This window comes from Bufo bufo, chromosome 3 (genome assembly GCF_905171765.1).
Source record: "Bufo bufo chromosome 3, aBufBuf1.1, whole genome shotgun sequence".
Classification (NCBI taxonomy): domain Eukaryota; kingdom Metazoa; phylum Chordata; class Amphibia; order Anura; family Bufonidae; genus Bufo; species Bufo bufo.
The window spans coordinates 87,651,703-87,670,522 of record NC_053391.1 but is presented as its reverse complement, the minus strand read 5'-3'; the positions used below and the strand labels follow the sequence as shown (position 1 = coordinate 87,670,522).

At 44.5% G+C, this 18,820-nt stretch overlaps 2 protein-coding genes across 6 annotated transcripts in view; one reads left to right on the top strand and one right to left on the bottom strand.

Moving 5' to 3' along the window:
* The window catches only part of CMSS1 (cms1 ribosomal small subunit homolog), a 338,805-nt gene that overhangs the window by 136,890 nt on the left and 183,095 nt on the right, over positions 1–18,820 (top strand). The window lies entirely within an intron of this gene.
* Positions 1–18,820, bottom strand: part of LOC120994610 (filamin A-interacting protein 1-like) — a 195,612-nt gene that overhangs the window by 31,917 nt on the left and 144,875 nt on the right. For 2 of the 4 annotated variants that reach the window (XM_040423295.1, XM_040423296.1), the window contains exon 4: positions 17,230–17,408. In XM_040423295.1, the coding sequence (XP_040279229.1) occupies positions 17,230–17,408 (179 nt within the window). Of the gene's footprint in view, positions 1–1,889; positions 1,997–16,732; positions 17,091–17,229; positions 17,409–18,820 lie in introns of those variants that run through there. The other 2 variants (XR_005777443.1, XM_040423297.1) reach the window with 2 other exon arrangements.

Here is an 18,820-nt window from a genome sequence, read left to right as displayed (position 1 = left end):
CAATAGAAGCCTGCAAGTCTTTCTCTTTATATCCCAACTGCCCTACACACGGTCACATGTCCCTTGTTCGCCAATAGAAGCTCGCAGGCCCTTAGTCTCCACATACACACACACACCAGGTTTCCATAACAACCCAGCGATATTTCTTCACTGCTGCAGGTCAGCTTTAAAGGGGCAGGGCGCTGTGGATGACACTGTTAAGGGAGGGGAGTGCTGTGGAGGTCACAGTTCAGGGGGCAGGTAGGGTGGCCATTCAGGCCACCCTCAAAAGACGGACTTAAACCTCGCCCCCAGGTCCCGCTAAGCCACGCCCAGATCTGGTTAGGCCATGCCCACTCCACAGCCGACAGGGATTGAAAAAATGAAGGTAAAAATCAACTTTTATCAGCTGCAGAGGTGGGAGGGAGGGTGACTTTCTCCCTGCAGCTCATCCTCAGACAGTACAGGGCTGCTGTCTGAGAGTGAGCTGTTCAAAAGGACATTCCTGCGTGAGATATTCCCAAAAAATGCATTAGCCAATAGAAGCCTGGCCACCTGACGCTTATCAGCCAATAGAAGCTCGCAGGCCATTAGACTCCACATACACACAGTTTTTCAACAGGTTTCCATAACAACCCAGCCATTTCTCTTCACTGCTGTAGGTCAGCTTTAAAGGGGCAGGGCGCTGTGGATGACACTGTTAAGGGAGCGGAGTTCTGTGGAGGTCACAGTTCAGGGGCAGGTAGGGTGGCCATTCAGGCCACCCCCAAAAGACGGACTTAAAAACCCTGCCCCCATGTCCCACTAAGCCAAGCCCCCTCCCACTCCTCAACCGACGGGGATTGAAAAAATGAAGGTAAAAATAAACTTCTGTCAGCTGCAGAGGTGGGAGGGAGGGTGACTTTATCCCTGCAGCTGATGCTCAGACAGCACAGTGCTGCTGTCTGAGAGTAAGCTTTTCAACAGAGCATCCCTGTGTCTGTCCAGTCTGCTGTGGAGGCCACAGTTAAGGGGACGGTCCGCTATGGAGGTCAGTGTTAAGGGGAAGATTGCTGTAGAGGCCACTGTTAAGGGGACGGGGTGTTGTGGAAATCGCTGTTAAGGAGATGGGGTACTGTGGAGGTCACTAATAAAGGGGCGGGATGCTGTCAAGGTCACTGTTAAGGGGACAGGGAACTGTGGAGGTCACAGTTAAGGGGACGGTCCGCTATGGAGGTTAGTGTTAAGGAGATGAGTGCTGTAGATGTCAATGTTAAGGGGGCGGGGTGTTGTGGAGGTCACATTTTAAGGGAACAGAGCTCTGTAGAGAGGGCGGGTTATTGTGGAAATCACTGTTAACGAGACTGGGTACTGTGGAGGTCACTTATAAAGGGGCGGCCGCTGTGGGGGGTCACTGTTAAGGGGGCAGGCTGCTGTGGAGGTCACTGTTAAAGGGGCGGGGTACTCTGGAGTTCACTGTTATAGTGGATACTGTTGATATCTTTTAACGACACACAAACATTAAATGAAATAGATTAAATATACCCGTGCAAGGCTGGGTCCTTTTGCTAGTCTCTTATATATGTCGCAGGGAAATGATGAAAATGGAGGTTTGATCAAATCCCTAAAGGGAAATGTTGAAAATGGAGATTTGAATGCTGCAAAACACCTGAAAAGATCAGCTGAAAAAAATGAAAGAAGTTTCTTTGAAGAAATTTAAAGACGTGTTAGTGGATTCCACAGTTTTGGTTTATGAACCTAAGGTAGATAGAGGCCCATTAGATAGAAATAACATTGTGGGGATCGTATTAGATATAAAAAATAATTTATACCAAATTGGTGCCTCAGTTGGAATTATAAAAGATTGGCTACCTAGAGACGCTCTTCAAATAGCTACTACAACATTTACCGAAACAGTTCCCCGAACTAACCTAAGTCTGCGTGAGATTGCAGGAAAATTATCCTTATTTGGAGGTCAAGGATTTAAGAAGTGTTCTTGTGAACAATCCAAAATGCAATGTAAAACAAAAAGATGTGCCTGTAAAAAAGAAAAGTTACGTACTTTGTAACTTGAGATGCCACAAATCAACAACGTGTTTTAATAAAAATGAATGAACATTATTATTTATTAATTACATTCACTAAAAATGTTTAAAATTTCACTAAAATTATCCTTTTTGTTTTAAAAAATATCAGCTTAAGTACCTATTTCTTACAATATTATTTCATATTATTATTATTATTATATTATCAAAAATATTAAACTTTTCACTAAAACATTTAACTCCTTAACGACACAGCCTTATTTCACCCTAAGGACCAGGCCATTTTTTGCAAATCTGACCAGTGTCACTTTAAGTGGTGATAACTTTAAAACGCTTTGACTTATCCAGGCCATTCTGAGATTGTTTTTTCGTCACAAATTGTACTTCATGACACTGGTAAAATGGAGTAAAAAAAATAAAATAATCATTTTTATTTATAAAAAAATACCAAATTTGCCAGAAATTTTTAAAAATTTCCAAGTTTTAATTTCTCTACTTCTATAATACATAGTAATACCTACAATAGTTATTACTTTACATTCCCCATATGTCTACTTCATGTTAGGATCATTTTGGGAATTACATTTTATTTTTGGGGGACGTTACAAGGCTTAGAAGTTTAGAAGTAAATCTTGAAATTTCTCAATTTTCAAAAACCAACTTTTTAAGGACCAGTTCAGGTCTGAAGTCCCTTTGTGAGGCTTACATAATAGAAACCACACCCCATTCTAGAAACTACACCCCTCAAGGTATTCAAAACTGATTTTACAAACGTCGTTAACCCTTTAGGTGTCCCACAAGAATTAATGGAAAATAGAGATACAATTTCAAAATTTCACTTTTTGGCAGATTTCCATTTTAATATTTTTTTTCCAGTTACAAAGCAAGGGTTAACAGCCAAACAAAACTCAATATTTATGGCCCTGATTCTGTAGTTTACAGAAACACCCCATATGTGGTCGTAAACTGCTGTACGGGCACACGGCAGGGCGCAGAAGTAAAGGAATGCCATACAGTTTTTGGAAGGCAGATTTAGCTGGACTGGTTTTTTGACACCATGTCCCATTTGAAGCCCCCCTGATGCACCCCTAGAGTAGAAACTTCAAAAAAGTGACACAATTTTAGAAACTACGGGATAGGGTGGAAGTTTTGTTGGTACTAGTTTAGGGTACATATGATTTTTCGTTGTTCTATATTACACTTTTTGTGAGGCAAGGTAACAAGAAATAGCTGTTTTGGCACTGTTCTTTTTTTTAAAATTTATTTACAACATTCATCTGACAGGTTAGATCATGTGGTATTTGTATAGAGCAGGTTGTCACGGATGCGGCGATACCTAATATGTATACATTTTTTTATTTATGTAAGTTTTACACAATAATATCATTTTTTAAACAAAAAAAAAAAATCATGTTTTAGTGTCTCCATATTCTGAGAGCCATAGTTTTTTCAGTTTTTGAGCGATTATCTTAGGTAGGGTCTCATTTTTTGCAGGATGATATGACGGTTTGATTGACACTATTTTGGGGTGCATATGACTTTTTGATCGCTTGCTATTATACTTTTTGTGATTTAATGTGACAAAAAATGGTTTATTTAGCACAGTTTTTATTTTTATTTTTTTACGGTGTTCATCTGAGGGGTTAGGTCATGTGATATTTTTATAAAGCCGGTCGATACGGACGCGGCGATACCTAATATGTATACTTTTTTTATTTATGTAAGTTTTACACAATAACAGCTTTTTTTTTAAAACAAAAAAAAATGATATTTTAGTGTCTCCATATTCTGAGCCATAGTTGTTTTTTTTTTTGGGCGATTGTCTCAGGTAGGGGCTCATTTTTTGCGGGATGAGGTGACGGTTAGATTGGTACGATTTGGTGGGTGTATGCCTTTTTGATCGCTTGCTGTTGTACTTTTTGTGATGTAAGGTGACAAAAAAATGGTTTATTTAGCCCAGTGTTTTTTTTTTTTTTGTTTTTTTTTACGGTGTTCATCTGAGTTGTTAGGTCATGTGATATGTTTATAGAGCCGGTCGATACGCACGCGGCGATACCTAATATGTCTTTTTTTTTTCTCCTATTTTTTACCAATTTTTTTAACTTTATTTGGGGAAAATGACGTTTTTGTTTATTTTTACTTGAAACTTCCAATTTTTTGGGGGGGGGGGGGAAACTTTATTTTTCCAACTTTTTTTTCACTTTATTTTTTTTCCCACTTTGGGACTTCAACTTTTGGGGGTCTAATCCTTTACAATGCATTTCAATACTTCTGTATTTGAATGCATTGGCTGTATGAGTAACACTGTGTGTATTACTCATACAGCTTCCGGCCTGTGAGATCCAGGGGGATCCAATCGCGCTGCGTTCCATGCCATCGGGTTCCCCCTACAGCCCCATGGGGACCCGATGGCACCGCCGCTACCCGCACCATAAAAAGCCTCAAACCGCAGGTCTGAATTGACCTGCGGTTTGCGGCGATCGCCAACATGGGGAGGTCACAGGACCCCCCCGCGCATTTAGCCGAGGTGCCTGCTCAATGATTTGAGCAGGCACCGGCTTCCGATCACCGCCAGTCGCGCGGCGGTGATTGGAAATACACAGGGCGTACAGGTACGCCCTGTGTCCTTAAGTACCAGAACATCAAGGGCGTACCTGTACGCCCTGTGTCCTAAAGAGGTTAAGGGATTTGATGATCAAATCACTTACTTTCTTTAATAATTTGTGTTTCAATGACTATTGTTGTATTACCTACTCTACATTTATTAATGCATGGTTTACTAAATAAATACTTTTAATATCTAAACAATATTATTTCATATTATTATTATTATTATATTATCAAAAATATTAAACTTTTCACTAAAACAGTTAAAGGGTTTCTGTCACCCCGCAAAACTCATTTTTTTTTTTTTTGGTAGTTAGATTCCTCATAGTGCGATATAGCAGAATATAATGCTCTTACTTACTTTCATGCGGCCGATTCTTTATAAAACGAACTTTTATAATATGTAAATGAGGGCTCTACCAGCAAGTAGGGCGTCTACTTGCTGGTAGCTGCTGCAGAAATCCGCCCCCTCGCCGTGTTGATTGACAGGGCCAGCCGTGATCTCCTCCTCCGGCCGGCCCTGTCAGTAATTCAAAAATTGCGCGCCTCGCGTCATTCGGCGCAGGCGCTCTGAGATGAGGAGGCTCGTATCCTCAGCACTCCCTCAGTGCGCCTGCGCCGATGACATCACCGAAAGAGAGGACGTCATCGCCGCAGGCGCACTGAGGGAGTGCTGAGGATACGAGCCTCCTCATCTCAGAGCGCCTGCGCCAAATGACGCGAGGCGCGCGATTTTTGAATTACTGACAGGGCCGGCCGGAGGAGGAGATCACGGCTGGCCCTGTCAATCAACACGGCGAGGGGGCGGATTTCTGCAGCAGCTACCAGCAAGTAGACGCCCTACTTGCTGGTAGAGCCCTCATTTACATATTATAAAAGTTCGTTTTATAAAGAATCGGCCGCATGAAAGTAAGTAAGAGCATTATATTCTCCTATATCGCACTATGAGGAATCTAACTATCCAAAAAAAAAAATATGAGTTTTGCGGGGTGACAGAAACCCTTTAAGGGATTTGATGATCAAATCACTTACTTTCTTTAGGGAACATCATCTTCCGTGAATTGATCATCTCCCTTAGGGATTTGATCAAATCTCCATTTTCATCATTTCCCTGCGACATATATATATATATATATATATATATATATATATATATATATATAATTATATTTTTTAAAACTTTTTTTGTTTCTTTTTTGTTTTTACGTCTTTTTTTTTTATAGTTCCTTTAACAAGCGAGAGATTGCTTCTCTCATAGACTCCAATGCATTATCATTGGAGTCTATGAGACAGGTGGACAGGCTCTCCATAGGAACTAATGTGCAGCAGCCTCCTGGAGGGCATCGGCTGCTGCGCACACACTCCGGCTCCCCCGATCCTTGCCAGGGGGAGCAGAAGCATGGCCGGGAGCGCGCGCTCCCAGTTTTTATCATCACAGATGTTGTGATCAGATTTGACCACGGCATTTGAAGGGTTAAATGTCTGCGATTAGCATTACCACCAGTCACGGATATTAGCTTCTGGTGTCTGCTGTTTAAAGTCCTGGCAGCCAAAATATATATAGGTAAGGCGGTCGGGAATGGGTTAATTGAACCAGAGCTTTCATTCATTCGGGTTTGAACCTGCTGGTCTTGCCAGGATTCTGTGTCTCCCTGTCTTGTATTAGGGCAGCTCAACAGTTTTCCGACCACTGCCATTGGGGGATTGAAGGACTGGGTATGTTAAGTTGGTCATACTCTTTAACCCCTCAAACACATGCATGTTCAGCTTGGAAAACTGTTTGCTTGTTCTAATTGGGGAGAAGGAGAAAACTGCCGGCCACCTCTGGTGAAGGCTTATCTGCAGTGAGAACTAGGGGTTATAGTCCACTGGTTAGACTACTTTCACACTAGCGTTTTTTTGCAGATCCGTCATGGATATGTAAAAACAGTCGCATGCATCCGTCATGAACAGATCTGGTTGTATTATGTCTTGTATACCCATGACAGATCCGTCAAGAACACCATTGAAAGTCAATTGGGGACGGATCCGTTCTCTATTGTGTCAGAGAAAATTGATCCGTCCCCATTGACTTACATTGTGTGTCAGGACGGATCCATCTTGCTCTGCACCACATCGCGGTCAGAAAAACGCTTGCAGTATGACGGATCTCAATAGCGGAATTGAAAACGCTAGTGTGAAAGTAGCTTTAGCTGCATTTACATGCAGCAATGATCTGTGATGTATGGGATGAATGATCATTACTGTGATTGTTCGTCCCCATAGTTTCCTTGTTTGTCAGCAGGACATCCCTGTTTACATTTGCCACAAGAAAGATACAATCGCCCGTTTGTTCATTTATCGGGTAATCAGCCGCACATTTATACAGGCCACTGATTGTTAATGAGCCTTCGTAGATATATAAAGACTATTCACGTAGTCCATTCTTAGGACCTTATTAGGCTACTTTCACACTAGCGTTTACGTTTTCCAGTATTGAGTTCCGTCATAGGCGCTCAATACCGGAAAAAAAACGCTTCCGTTTTTCCCCATTCATTGTCAATGGGGAGAAAACTGAACGGAATGCTCCAAAATGCATTCCGTTCCGTTTAGTTGTGTTCCCAGACCGGAGAGCAAACCGCAACATGTTGTAGTTTGCTTTCCGTCCTGGGATGCGGAGCAAGACTGATCCGGCATGACCCCCCAATGCAAGTGTCAGTTTTCTCTGACAAAATCTGACACACTAGAAAACGGATCCGTCCCCTATTGACTTTCAATGGAGTTCATGACGGATCTATCTTGGCAATGTTAAAGATCATACAATCGTATCCGTTCATAACGGATGCAGGCGGTTGTATTATCAGTAACGGAAGCGGTTTTGTTGAACCCTGCCGAATCCAGCAAAAACGCTAGTGTGAATGTAGCCTAAGGCCTCATTCACACGACCGTTGTGTGCATCCGTGTCCGTTGTTCCGTTTTCTGTGATTTTCTGCGGACCCATTGACTTTCAATGGGTCCGTTGAAAACTCGGAAAATGCACCGTTTTTCATCTGTCCTATTTTTTTGACGGACAACGGTTCACGGACCCATTCAAGTCAATGGGTCCGTGAAAAAACACGGATGCACACAAGATTTTTTATCCGCGTCCATGATCCGTGTCCGTAGGCTACTTTCACACAGACGGATCCGCAGATCCGTCTGCATAAAAGCTTTTTTAGATCTGAGTTTTCACGAAGGCGAGGCGTTCCCATAGTGATGGGGATACTTCAAGTTAGAATATACTAAGAACTGTGTACATGACTGCCCCCTGCTGCCTGGCAGCACCCGATCTCTTACAGGGGGCTGTGATCCGCACAATTAACCCCTCAGGTGCCGCACCTGAGGGGTTAATTGTGCGTATCATAGCCCCCTGTAAGAGATCAGGTGCTGCCAGGCAGGAGGGGGCAGACCCCCCTCCCTCCCCAGTTTTTAAATTCATTGGTGGCCAGTGCGGCCCTCCCTCCCCTGTATTACATTCATTGGTGGCCAGTGCGGCCCCCCCTCCCCTGTATTACATTCATTGGTGGCCAGTGCGGCCCCCCTCCCTCCCCTGTATTACATTCATTGGTGGCCAGTGCGGCCCCCCTCCCTCCCCTGTATTACATTCATTGGTGGCCAGTGCGGCCCCCCTCCCTCCCCTGTATTACATTCATTGGTGGCCAGTGCGGCCCCCCTCTCCCCCCCCCCCTAATTAAATCCCCCCCCCCATCATTGGTGGCAGCAGAGAGTTCCGATCTGAGTCCCAGTTTAATCGCTGGGACTCCGATCGTTAACCATGGCAACCAGGACGCTACTGCAGTCCTGGCTGCCATGGTTACTTAGCAATTTTAGAAGCATTATACTTACCTTCGCTGTCTGTGGCCGGCCGGGCGCTCCTCCTACTGGTAAGTGACAGGTCTGTGCGGCGCATTGCTTATAGCACAGACCTTTCACTTACCAGTAGGAGGAGCGCCCGGCCGGTCACAGACAGCGAAGGTAAGTATAATGCTTCTAAAATTGCTAGGTAACCATGGTAGCCAGGACTGCAGTAGCGTCCTGGTTGCCATGGTTAACGATCGGAGTCCCAGCGATTAAACTGGGACTCCGATCGGAACTCTCCGCTGCCACCAATGATGGGGGGGGGGGGGATTTTAATTAGGAGGGGGGGGGAGGGGGGGCTCACTGGCCACCAATGAATGTAATACAGGGGAGGGAGGGAGGGCCGCACTGGCCACCAATGAATGTAATACAGGGGAGGGAGGGAGGGAGGGGGGGCCGCACGGGCCACCAATGAATGTAATACAGGGGAGGGAGGGAGGGGGGCCGCACTGGCCACCAATGAATGTAATACAGGGGAGGGAGGGGGGGCCGCACTGGCCACCAATGAATTTAAAACTGGGGAGGGAGGGGGGTCTGCCCCCTCCTGCCTGGCAGCACCTGATCTCTTACAGGGGGCTATGATACGCACAATTAACCCCTCAGGTGCGGCACCTGAGGGGTTAATTGTGTGGATCACAGCCCCCTGTAAGAGATCGGGTGCTGCCAGGCAGCAGGGGTCAGTCATGTACACAGTTCTTAGTATATTCTAACTTGAAGCGTCCCCATCACTATGGGAACGCCTCTGTGTTAGAATATACTGTCGGATCTGAGTTTTCACGATATAACTCAAATACGATGGTATATTTTAACATAGAGGCGTTCCCATGGTGATGGGGACGCTTAAAGTTAAAATATACCATCGGATTGGAGAAAACTCCGATCCGATGGTATAATAGGGACTCCTGACTTTACATTGAAAGTCAATGGGGGACGGATCCGTTTGCAATTGCACCATATTGTGTCAACGTCAAACGGATCCGTCCCTATTGACTTGCATTGTAAGTCAGGACGGGCGGACACCAAAACGACTTTTTCCTTCATGTCCGTGTATCCTCCAAAAATCAAGGAAGACCCAAGGAAGAAAAAATAAACACGGATCACGGAACTACGGAACCCGTTTTTGCGGACCGCAAAAAAAAACGGTCATGTGCATGAGGCCTAAGTCAAATGCTCTGAAACCAAGAACTAGTTGAGGAGATTTGGAGACCTGCCATATCTGCTCCATTTCCTTCTATTTAACAATATGTTCCAGATGGGAAAATTTGGGTGTGAGAACGCACATCCACTCATGCATAGATAATGTTTTACAAGCTCTGTATAGCTTCAGTAGTTCTTGCTGTAGAGTAGCAGCTATCATACAGGCTGAGATCAGTCTAGTGTTTTAGAGTAGTGGGATTTTACTTTAATGTTATAACATTCCCTTATAAAGAAGAAGCACAAGGTTGCTGTATTGGCCATATGCCCATTGTAAATATATATATACATAAACTTGGATTTCATGTCCTGGCTCACTGTGTTTTTACTACGCCGGTCTTAATAAAACCCCTGCACTGGAGGTGGTTCCGCCGAAGTTATGAAGAGGTGCCAGCATCTACATAACTTCGGCGCATCCAGCGCCGCTTCTAAATTTAAGCCAGCTTCCTTGAAGGCGTAGAAAATGATGAATGAGATGGGCCTGCTGGCCCATCCCCTCCTCCGCTCGAGCCACAACCACTTTTTTAGACCTGGCGTGAGCGGGTAAAAGTCGTAGCTTGCAGTGCAGCTAACCATTGCGCCGCAGTCTGCATCTAAAATGCGCCTAATATAGGCGTATTTCAGGTTAATAAATGACCCCCTTGATTTAAAGGGAACCTGTCAGCAGCAAAAACCACCCCAAACTGCCAGCAGTACCTTCAAGTAGCCGGCAGTGTGTTTCTAAGGCTACATGCACACGAACGTTGTTAGTTTCCGTGTCAGTTCCGTTTTTTTTGCCGATAGGATTCGGACCCATTCATTTCAATGGGTCTGCAAAAAATGCGGACAGCACACAGTGACTGACAGCGCTTATGCCCGACAGCCGGCTGTTAGTCACAGGAGAAGGGGCAGGGAAGGGGGCGCGGTTACCGTGACTTGAAGCAAGGAGGCCGCTGCTTGGCTTCAAGAGTGACTCGAAAATAGCGCGGACGGAGGATTAAAGATAGTTTTTTTTTTTTTTTCCTGCTTTTACCGCATCTGACTGCAGGAAGAAAATAATCATTAGAAACTCACTGCCGGCTACTTGAAGGTACTGCTGGCAGTTTGGGGTGGTTTTTGCCGCTGACAGGTTTCCTTTAAGCAATAATGCTTTGGGGAAAAAAACACAAACCACATTCACACTTGGTATCTGATCTGTTTCAGTTTTTACTACTAACAATAAGGCCTCATGCACACGACCGTTCATTCACTTCAATGGGGCCGCAAAAGATGCGGAAAGCACGCTGTGTGCTGTTCGCATCCGTTGCTCCGTTCCGTGGCTCCTCAAAAAAAAATATTGCGGACAAGAATAGGAATTTCTACAATGGGCCGCCTGTTCCGTTCCGCAAATTGCGGAAGGCACACGGGCGGTTTCCGTGTTTTGCGGATCTGTAATTTGCGAACCGCAAAAAAACGGAACGGTCGTGTGCATGAGGCCTAAGAATAATGTTCATGCCTGATATTTGAATAATGGATTTGGTTCATGATGCTAGTAACAAGAGTAACGTGCTGTTTGTAAGTCCTCTCACATGTATGTTTCACATTAAAGGGCAGGGGAAGAACCTAGGAGAGACTTATTTAGGTGAGTTGCATATGCAATTGACTACTCCTGGGAGTACAGAGAGGAGTATCTGCCAGGGTGTTAAGACGTGAAACAGTGTACCAAACATACTGCTATGAGTAAGGACAAGAAAGTTGTCCGAAACGTGTAGGAGGAGTTTTGATTTTTTGCAGCCACTTTTTCTGTGTGGAATTTCTAGAATAAAGCCCCAGTTTATGGATCCTGAGATGCTGGTGAGGAACCCAGCGCTGCCTGGCCCTGTCAATCAAGAGAAGAAGGCCGTGAAAAGAGGTGGGCAAACGGAGCCTCTAGAAGCAGGTGCAACCCCCCCCCTGCTCCTAGAGGGTAATTAGCATATTATAAAAGTTTGTTTTTCTTAATAAAGGCTTCAGGCAGTGAGATGGCTCTAATATAGCTATGTTCAGCTGACATTAGCACATGGCTAGTGTCAGCCAGCTTAATACCCATTTCTCAGGTGACAGAAACCCTTTAACCATCTACCGGTTCCCCAATATGCTCAGACTAAATTTTAGTCTGTGGCCTAAAATTATACCGTATGTGAATCCATCCTTACAGATCTGAGAATTCCCATCCAATGGACCAATATGGAAATATTTTTGATTGAATGGTATATAGGGAATATTAGATGTTGAAGTTAAATGGTTCTTTAGAAGACAACGTCTTTCATTAGTTTGCAAATGTAAATTACCGGTAATGAAGCTTACTAATTTACTTTAATTCACAAAACTTTACACCTGGATGTTTTTTTGAGACCTCGTCATGTGGTCCCGGGAGTCGAGCTTTCTGAGACCGGTTCTGGTGACTGGCTGTCTGGTTCAGGTTATTAGATAAGCCAGGCCCTTTTTCTGTCTCAGCCAGGTCAGAAAAGGGGCAAGTTTAGCTAGTGAACTGACCAAGATAGCCAGCCCCTTCATGACATCACTGGTCACAGGCCAACACACAGGAAAGAGGGAGGGAGCTCCCTGCCTACAGCAAAAGCTCCACCTTTGAGACCACGTGATGGGGTTTAAAATGGAGCCATCTGTGAAGTTTTCAGAATGAAAAGGGTTCTCCAGGATTTAACAATAGATGAAGTTTCCCTACCATCAATATCAGGTTGGCAGGGACCAACACCCTAAACCTCCACTTATTGGCTGTTCGACGCAAGTAGCTCTGGCGGACAAAACGACACAACGCTGTGTATTGTATAGTGGACGGAACTAGTTATTGCAGCACTGCTCCTACTAAAGTAAATGGGAGCAGCGCTACAGTATCCATTTCTATCCACTACACAACTACTGTGTAGTTCTGGTGCTTTTCCCAAACAGCTGATCAATGGGGTGAGGGGTGTTGTGCTCCCACTTATCCGATATTAGGGATAGGTCATCAATTGTTAAATCCTGAAGAACCTCTTTAAAGATTACTTGTAAGTTTCATGTGCCATGGTTGGACAACCCCTCTAGGGTATGTCCACAAGAGATGTATACAAATCTGCCAGGTATTTAAGACCCGTTTACATTGCCCGATGATTAGCGCTAATGAGCATTTGTACGAGCACTCCTTAGCAATAGTCTGCCAGTGTAAATGTACCCCAGTTACCCGATCAGAGAATACTGAAGATCGTTGGTGCAGGCACCAAAACTATCCTTTGCCGGGAGCAGATCGCACCATCTAAACATACACTGCTGCCGGCAAACAATGATTATGTATGGGGACGAGCAATGGCATTAGTGATCGCTCCCCCTATACAGTGGAGGAGATCGCTGCTTGTAAATGTGGTGTCCTGAAAGGAACACTTTCTTCTTGCCAATCGTCTTCTCAATTGAGCAGTGTAAAGGGGCCTTCACACCACCAGCAAAGTGGCTGACATTTTAGAAAACCCACATGCTGGAAAAATTTCTGCAAACAAATTGACCCTCAGTACAGAACTTAAGTCCACAGCAGGTCAATTTGTACTCCGGATATCCATTACAGATTTCACCCTTTGCAATAGGGGGATTCTGCCTCAAGTTTGCAGCAAAATCGCTGAACCGCAGCAAAATCGGCAGCAGAAGATCTGACCCCTGTGGCCGTACCTTTTTTAAATTTTAAAAACGTCGAATTTTTCAGTACAGACCCATTCTTCCAGGCTGAGTCGTGTAAATAATTGTTCTAAGCGGTTTCACATTTGTTGATGAATGTGATAGCTGATTGCTCAGCAGTACTGCCCTTTGTAATTTCCTAGAAGAACCTTGGCCTCGAGACTACCTGTCTGAGAACCACTTGGTATTACACATTCCTGGCCCAGGAAGGGAAATTAGGCTACTTACACTAATTATGTTTGTGCAGTCATGCAGGTTGAGCTATGGGTCACTGGCCATTTCTGCGTTTTGTGCTGATTTGCATTCTTTTTCACAGAATTGGAAAAGAATTTGGCAGAAGTTTTATTTCTCCTGAGCTTTAATATTGCATTAAGGGGTCATCATGAGCCAAATTAGAGTTTTATTTTCTTGTCCAGGTTCTTAGTGTTGTTAACATAGGATGCAGTGTTCATCGCAAACCACGGAGAAACCATCAGCAGTAATGGAGGGAAAATGGGCGAGGTCTTGTCTACGGGGGGAGCACAAAACGTTCCAAATAGTGAAGACGTTCAGTAATATAAGCAGACAGCGGCGGGACGTAGTGGTATTTACAGTAGGTGTACAGTAGGTGTACCTGAAAGAAGACCTGCCACCTCTCCTGCCGTGTCTGTTTTAGTAACTACTTGCATCCCCCCTGTAATAACAATGCTAGAGCATCTGTTCTTAAGACTCTATGTTGTACTATTCCTACTATTATTCATTCTAGAATTTTATAATTGAATTGGCAGCAGTCTGCAGTAAAGGTCCAACTGGGTGTTACCAGGGGGGAGTGGTGTACCTGCATAGTCTGACATTGACAGCACTGATTGGATAGTATCAGATTGTGCAGGGGGACCCCCCCCCCCCCCCCCCCCCAACTAATAACACCCAGTTGGACATGAGAGAGATTCCGCACATGGGCAGTTTACCACCGGCCCGGGCATGCGCACTGGTCGCTGGTTTTGTGCCATTAGCCGGCGCATGCGCACTAGATGTTTCGATGCCACTGCCCACAATGGGCATCACAGTGCTCATGCCTGGGCCGGCAGTGAACTGCGCATGCGCAGGATCTCAGCCGGTAATGGGGATGACGCAATAGACTTACATGGCGGGACAAGCAAAAGGCTGGGGAGGAGTAATGTGAAAAAAAGGCAAAGCGGCCCGGGCACCTACACCACGAACCCCGCCCCTGGGCACTTGCGAGCCCTCATTTGCCCATGGATTAAACAGCGTTTTTTCAGCTGGTGAAAGTCACAACAAAAGAACAAAGGTACCATTGGAATCATGCACAATGTAAGCAGTGTAGAACGTCCAATTTTGGTGACAGACTCCCTTTAAGAAAGTTTCTTGGGAACATCAAATTACTAAAAACTGCTGATCGCTACTGGTTTTTAACTAGAAGTAGCAGAAGAAGCTTGCTCCATGGGCTTCTTCTACGATACACATGATGTATCCTATGGCCTGCAGAAATAGTGTTACTTTTTTATTACGGTAAAAAAAGGACCATTTTAGGGAGCTTAGCCGGTGAAGAGCGCCCTGGGTGGCTCCTCTCTGCCTGGCTCAGCTTGATTGACAGGTTTCTCCCCATACTAAAAGTTTCTTTGTAATGTGGGAGCCTGCCAGTGTATTATGATGCCTGCGGTTAGAGCAGCATTAATCTCCTGACAAGTTCCCTTTAATTAAAAATTTCATTTTCTGATTGAAGTGAAAAGTCGGCCACAACACAGACTTTGGTTGCCAATGTGGATGTGTAATTTTTGGCAGTTTAGATTCTGCATTAGTTTATAATTCTGTGGATTTGCCTTCAGCTCTCACTGTGAAGACGGAGAAGTGACATAAGTAACCTTGGTCAATGGTATGGCCATTTTTACCAGGTGTCTTCATCTCAGTGTTTGTTCACATCAGCTTCTGTTCTTAAAGAGCCACGACAGGGTAAAATGGATTTCCTGGGAGTATGATATTGATGGCCTATCCTCAGGATAGGTCATCACTATCTGATTGGTGGGGTTCCACACCCTGCACCACCACTGATCAGCTGTTTGAAGAGGCCACAGCTCTCCGGTGAGCACTGTGGCCTCCTCACCGCATACCGCCGTTCATCATATAGTGGTTGTGCTTGGTATTGCAGCCTAGACACCTTCTCTTGAATGGGACTGAGCTGCACCTAGGCCATGTGATCAATGAACGTGACATTCCTGGCCTTGGAGGAGGAGCCTCTTCAAAGAGCTGATTAGCGGGGAATGATGAGAGTCAGACCTTGACTGCTCCGATATCGATGACCTATCCTGAGCATAGAGCATTATTATTCTAGTCCCAGAAATCCCTTTTAACATTGACGGATCAATTTTGAAACCGATCTCAACAAATCCTGATGGATCCCATTGGCTTAAAGGGGTTTTCCAAAACCTTTATATTGATGACCTATCCAATCGTCAAGGATCTGAGATCCCTGTACTCCTGCCAATCAGCAAAGCAAGCAAAGCACCAGAACCGGGCACAGCTCCGTACACTGTATGGTAGCTGTAACAGGCCATGTGAACAGTTATAGATTACATTTTTACCACTGAGGAAGGCGCAAGATTGCTCCGAAACGCGTTTGAAGCATAAGGATGGCTGTTTAAAAATAGTTCTATATTTAAAATCCATTCTACAACGCAAGTAGATCAACCTTTGTTCATCGCCATGAGCTGTCGACGTTCAGATATTCCTATTACACATACTCGTGAATTTATCGAGGGCTCAGCAGACTGCGAGAGAAAACCAAGCACCGCATATTCCCAGGCCAGCCCGCAACTAGAAGGAATTCAAATCTTTACCTCTTTGCACTTTTGGAGCGCGTGCATGATCATGATCAGTCAACTCCCCACCTAGTATACAGCTTGGAGGCAAAAGTATCATCAGCGCACCATTACTATCACTGGTTATTTTACAAATTCTAGTGTATGATCAACATCATGTTGACTATTGAGCCAATTGGTATATCATCCGGACCTGTGGTGTACATATAAAAGTTTAAAAAAAAATGTGGCGATGCACAGAAAAAACTTTTTTTTTTTCTTTCAAAGATTCATTTGTTTAAGTATAAAAAACACAAGAAAAACTATGTAAATTTGGTATTACTATGATGGTACTGACCAGCAAAATGAAGTTAACGTTGTTTTTACTGCATAGGGAGCGCTGTGAAAATGAAACCCATAAAACTAATTTTATTTTGCATGAAGTATTAAGTGGCACCATTCGAAAGTACAACTTGTGAAAAACAAGTCCTGATATGGCTGTGTGAGCAGGAAAAGTTCTGGCTCTTCAAAGGCAGGGAGTAGAAAAAACCCCAAAAAAACGAAAATGGCTGCATCAGGAAGGCGTTAATAATAATAAAAAGCATAAATCTTTCCTCTATATGGCTTCTACTAATACAATTCAGGCTTCGTACATTGACAGAGTGTTTTTGTGTTTTAGACCTATGTCCTTCATACTCCATGTTATTTTACAGCAGTAGAATTAGCGCACTCTCTTTCCTTATATGTAAATTCATCTGCTGCTTTGTTAGGTTTTCATTTGTTTCCCTTGTTGCTGGGAGACCCTCCTGCTCGAGGCGGACAGCGCTCGTCATAGAGGTCTCCGCACCATCAGGAAGTGACGCTTGACACATTTACACAGATGGAAATAGCAGAAATACCAGTCTTCACTGCTGCATCTCATTAGGGGCTGGGTTGGCGGGTGGTCTCGGGTCCCCTGTGGAGGTGCAATGTACTGGATCTAGATTTCTACAGCATTTCATTTTTACTACTATTATGCTTCATTTATTTAAACATATTGATCAAGAATGGATTTTCTTTTAAATTTGGTAAAACAAAATTCTTGCCATCATTACCTTTCTCGCTCTTGCTCCAGTAGATTGGTAAATTCGTCACTTTTTTCCATGTAATCGGTATGTTTTCTTTTTTCTTCCTCTAAGTCATACAAGGTTTCTCTTTGGGATTTCTCCACCATTAGAAGTTGCTCCAGCATTCTCTTGTGAGTTTCCTTGTGCTTGCCCACAACTTTATCCAGCTGAATAATACAAGAGAGATGAGTTAGTAATAGTCCTGGGTCGTAGTGGTCCACCAGAGTACCAGGGGATCCTCTGATGGACCCAGCCTCTGATACCGTAATGGGCCCCAAAGATCCAGGAGAAAAAAAACCATTTGAGCCAATCACTTGCCACTAGGGTCTATTTCTGTGATTCAAAGCCCCTTAAACTTTATTGATGATATAGGGGTTGGGCCTTGAGAATAATTCTTCTAGTGGGCCCCAGCAATCCCGGTCTGACACTGTTTTAAGGGATTATCTAAGTTTTTAGCCATAGGATAGGCTACCAATATTGGATTCAAGTCAATGGGACAAAGTTGTATTTGTTCACTATGAAAATGATGGCGGTGTGCATTATGGACCAATGTAACCAATAAATGAAGAGGGGGCAGCGTTCACCTGTGTGCGACAAACAGCTAATTGGTGGGGTGCCAGGAGTCGGACTCGCAGGGGCAGATTTGCCATAGACTCTACAGGGAAATTTCCTGGTGGGCCACCCAAGTCCTCCTCTCTGCTGCTCATTGGTTACATAATGAGCTCTCAGCTGTAATTAACGCTGTGAGAATCAGGTATTCATGTACCTGGCCAGCGACTGCACCGGCCCTCCTGAATTCAACTGCTGTGGTGCGCGAGCCCCCCTGCTCCATAGACAACTGGATGAGGACAGAAGATGGTAGTTATTGATGGCCACCACAGAGGGGCAGCTTTTGGGGCAGTATATTGTGCTACACTGTGTTATTTGGTTTTGCTGGAATGCTATTTTGCGCTATAGTATTGTTGACCCTGCCTACTTGTGTTTCCCCGCCTTCTGTTAATTTGGACCTGCCTACAAAATGGGGCTACTTTTATTTATTTATATATATTTTTCCAGGGCCACTTTAAGTTCCCAGCCCTGCTCATTCCAATCTAATGTTAATGGACAATCCTAATTATAGTCAATCTCGGAAAACAAATTTGATGTATAACAGTCATATAGGTGTCCGTAAAGTGAGTATTATCTTAGAGTATTGGACCCTTTGAGTCCAATACTCTAAGATAACAATCCTAATGATAGGCCATTAATTTAACCTCCTCAGGACCGCCGTACGCAGGATTGCGTCTTTGCGGCGGTCCTGTTGTTCTGGGTGGACGCGCCGGTGCGTCCTCTCGCGAGACGCGAGATTTCCTGTGAACGCGCGCACACAGGCGCGCGCGTTCACAGGATCGGAAGGTAAGCGAGTGGATCTCCAGCCTGCCAGCGGCGATCGTTCGCTGGCAGGCTGGAGATGTGATTTTTTTAACCCCTAACAGGTATATTAGACGCTGTTTTGATAACAGCGTCTAATATACCTGCTACCTGGTCCTCTGGTGGTCCCCTTTGTTTGGATCGACCACCAGAGGACACAGGCAGCTCA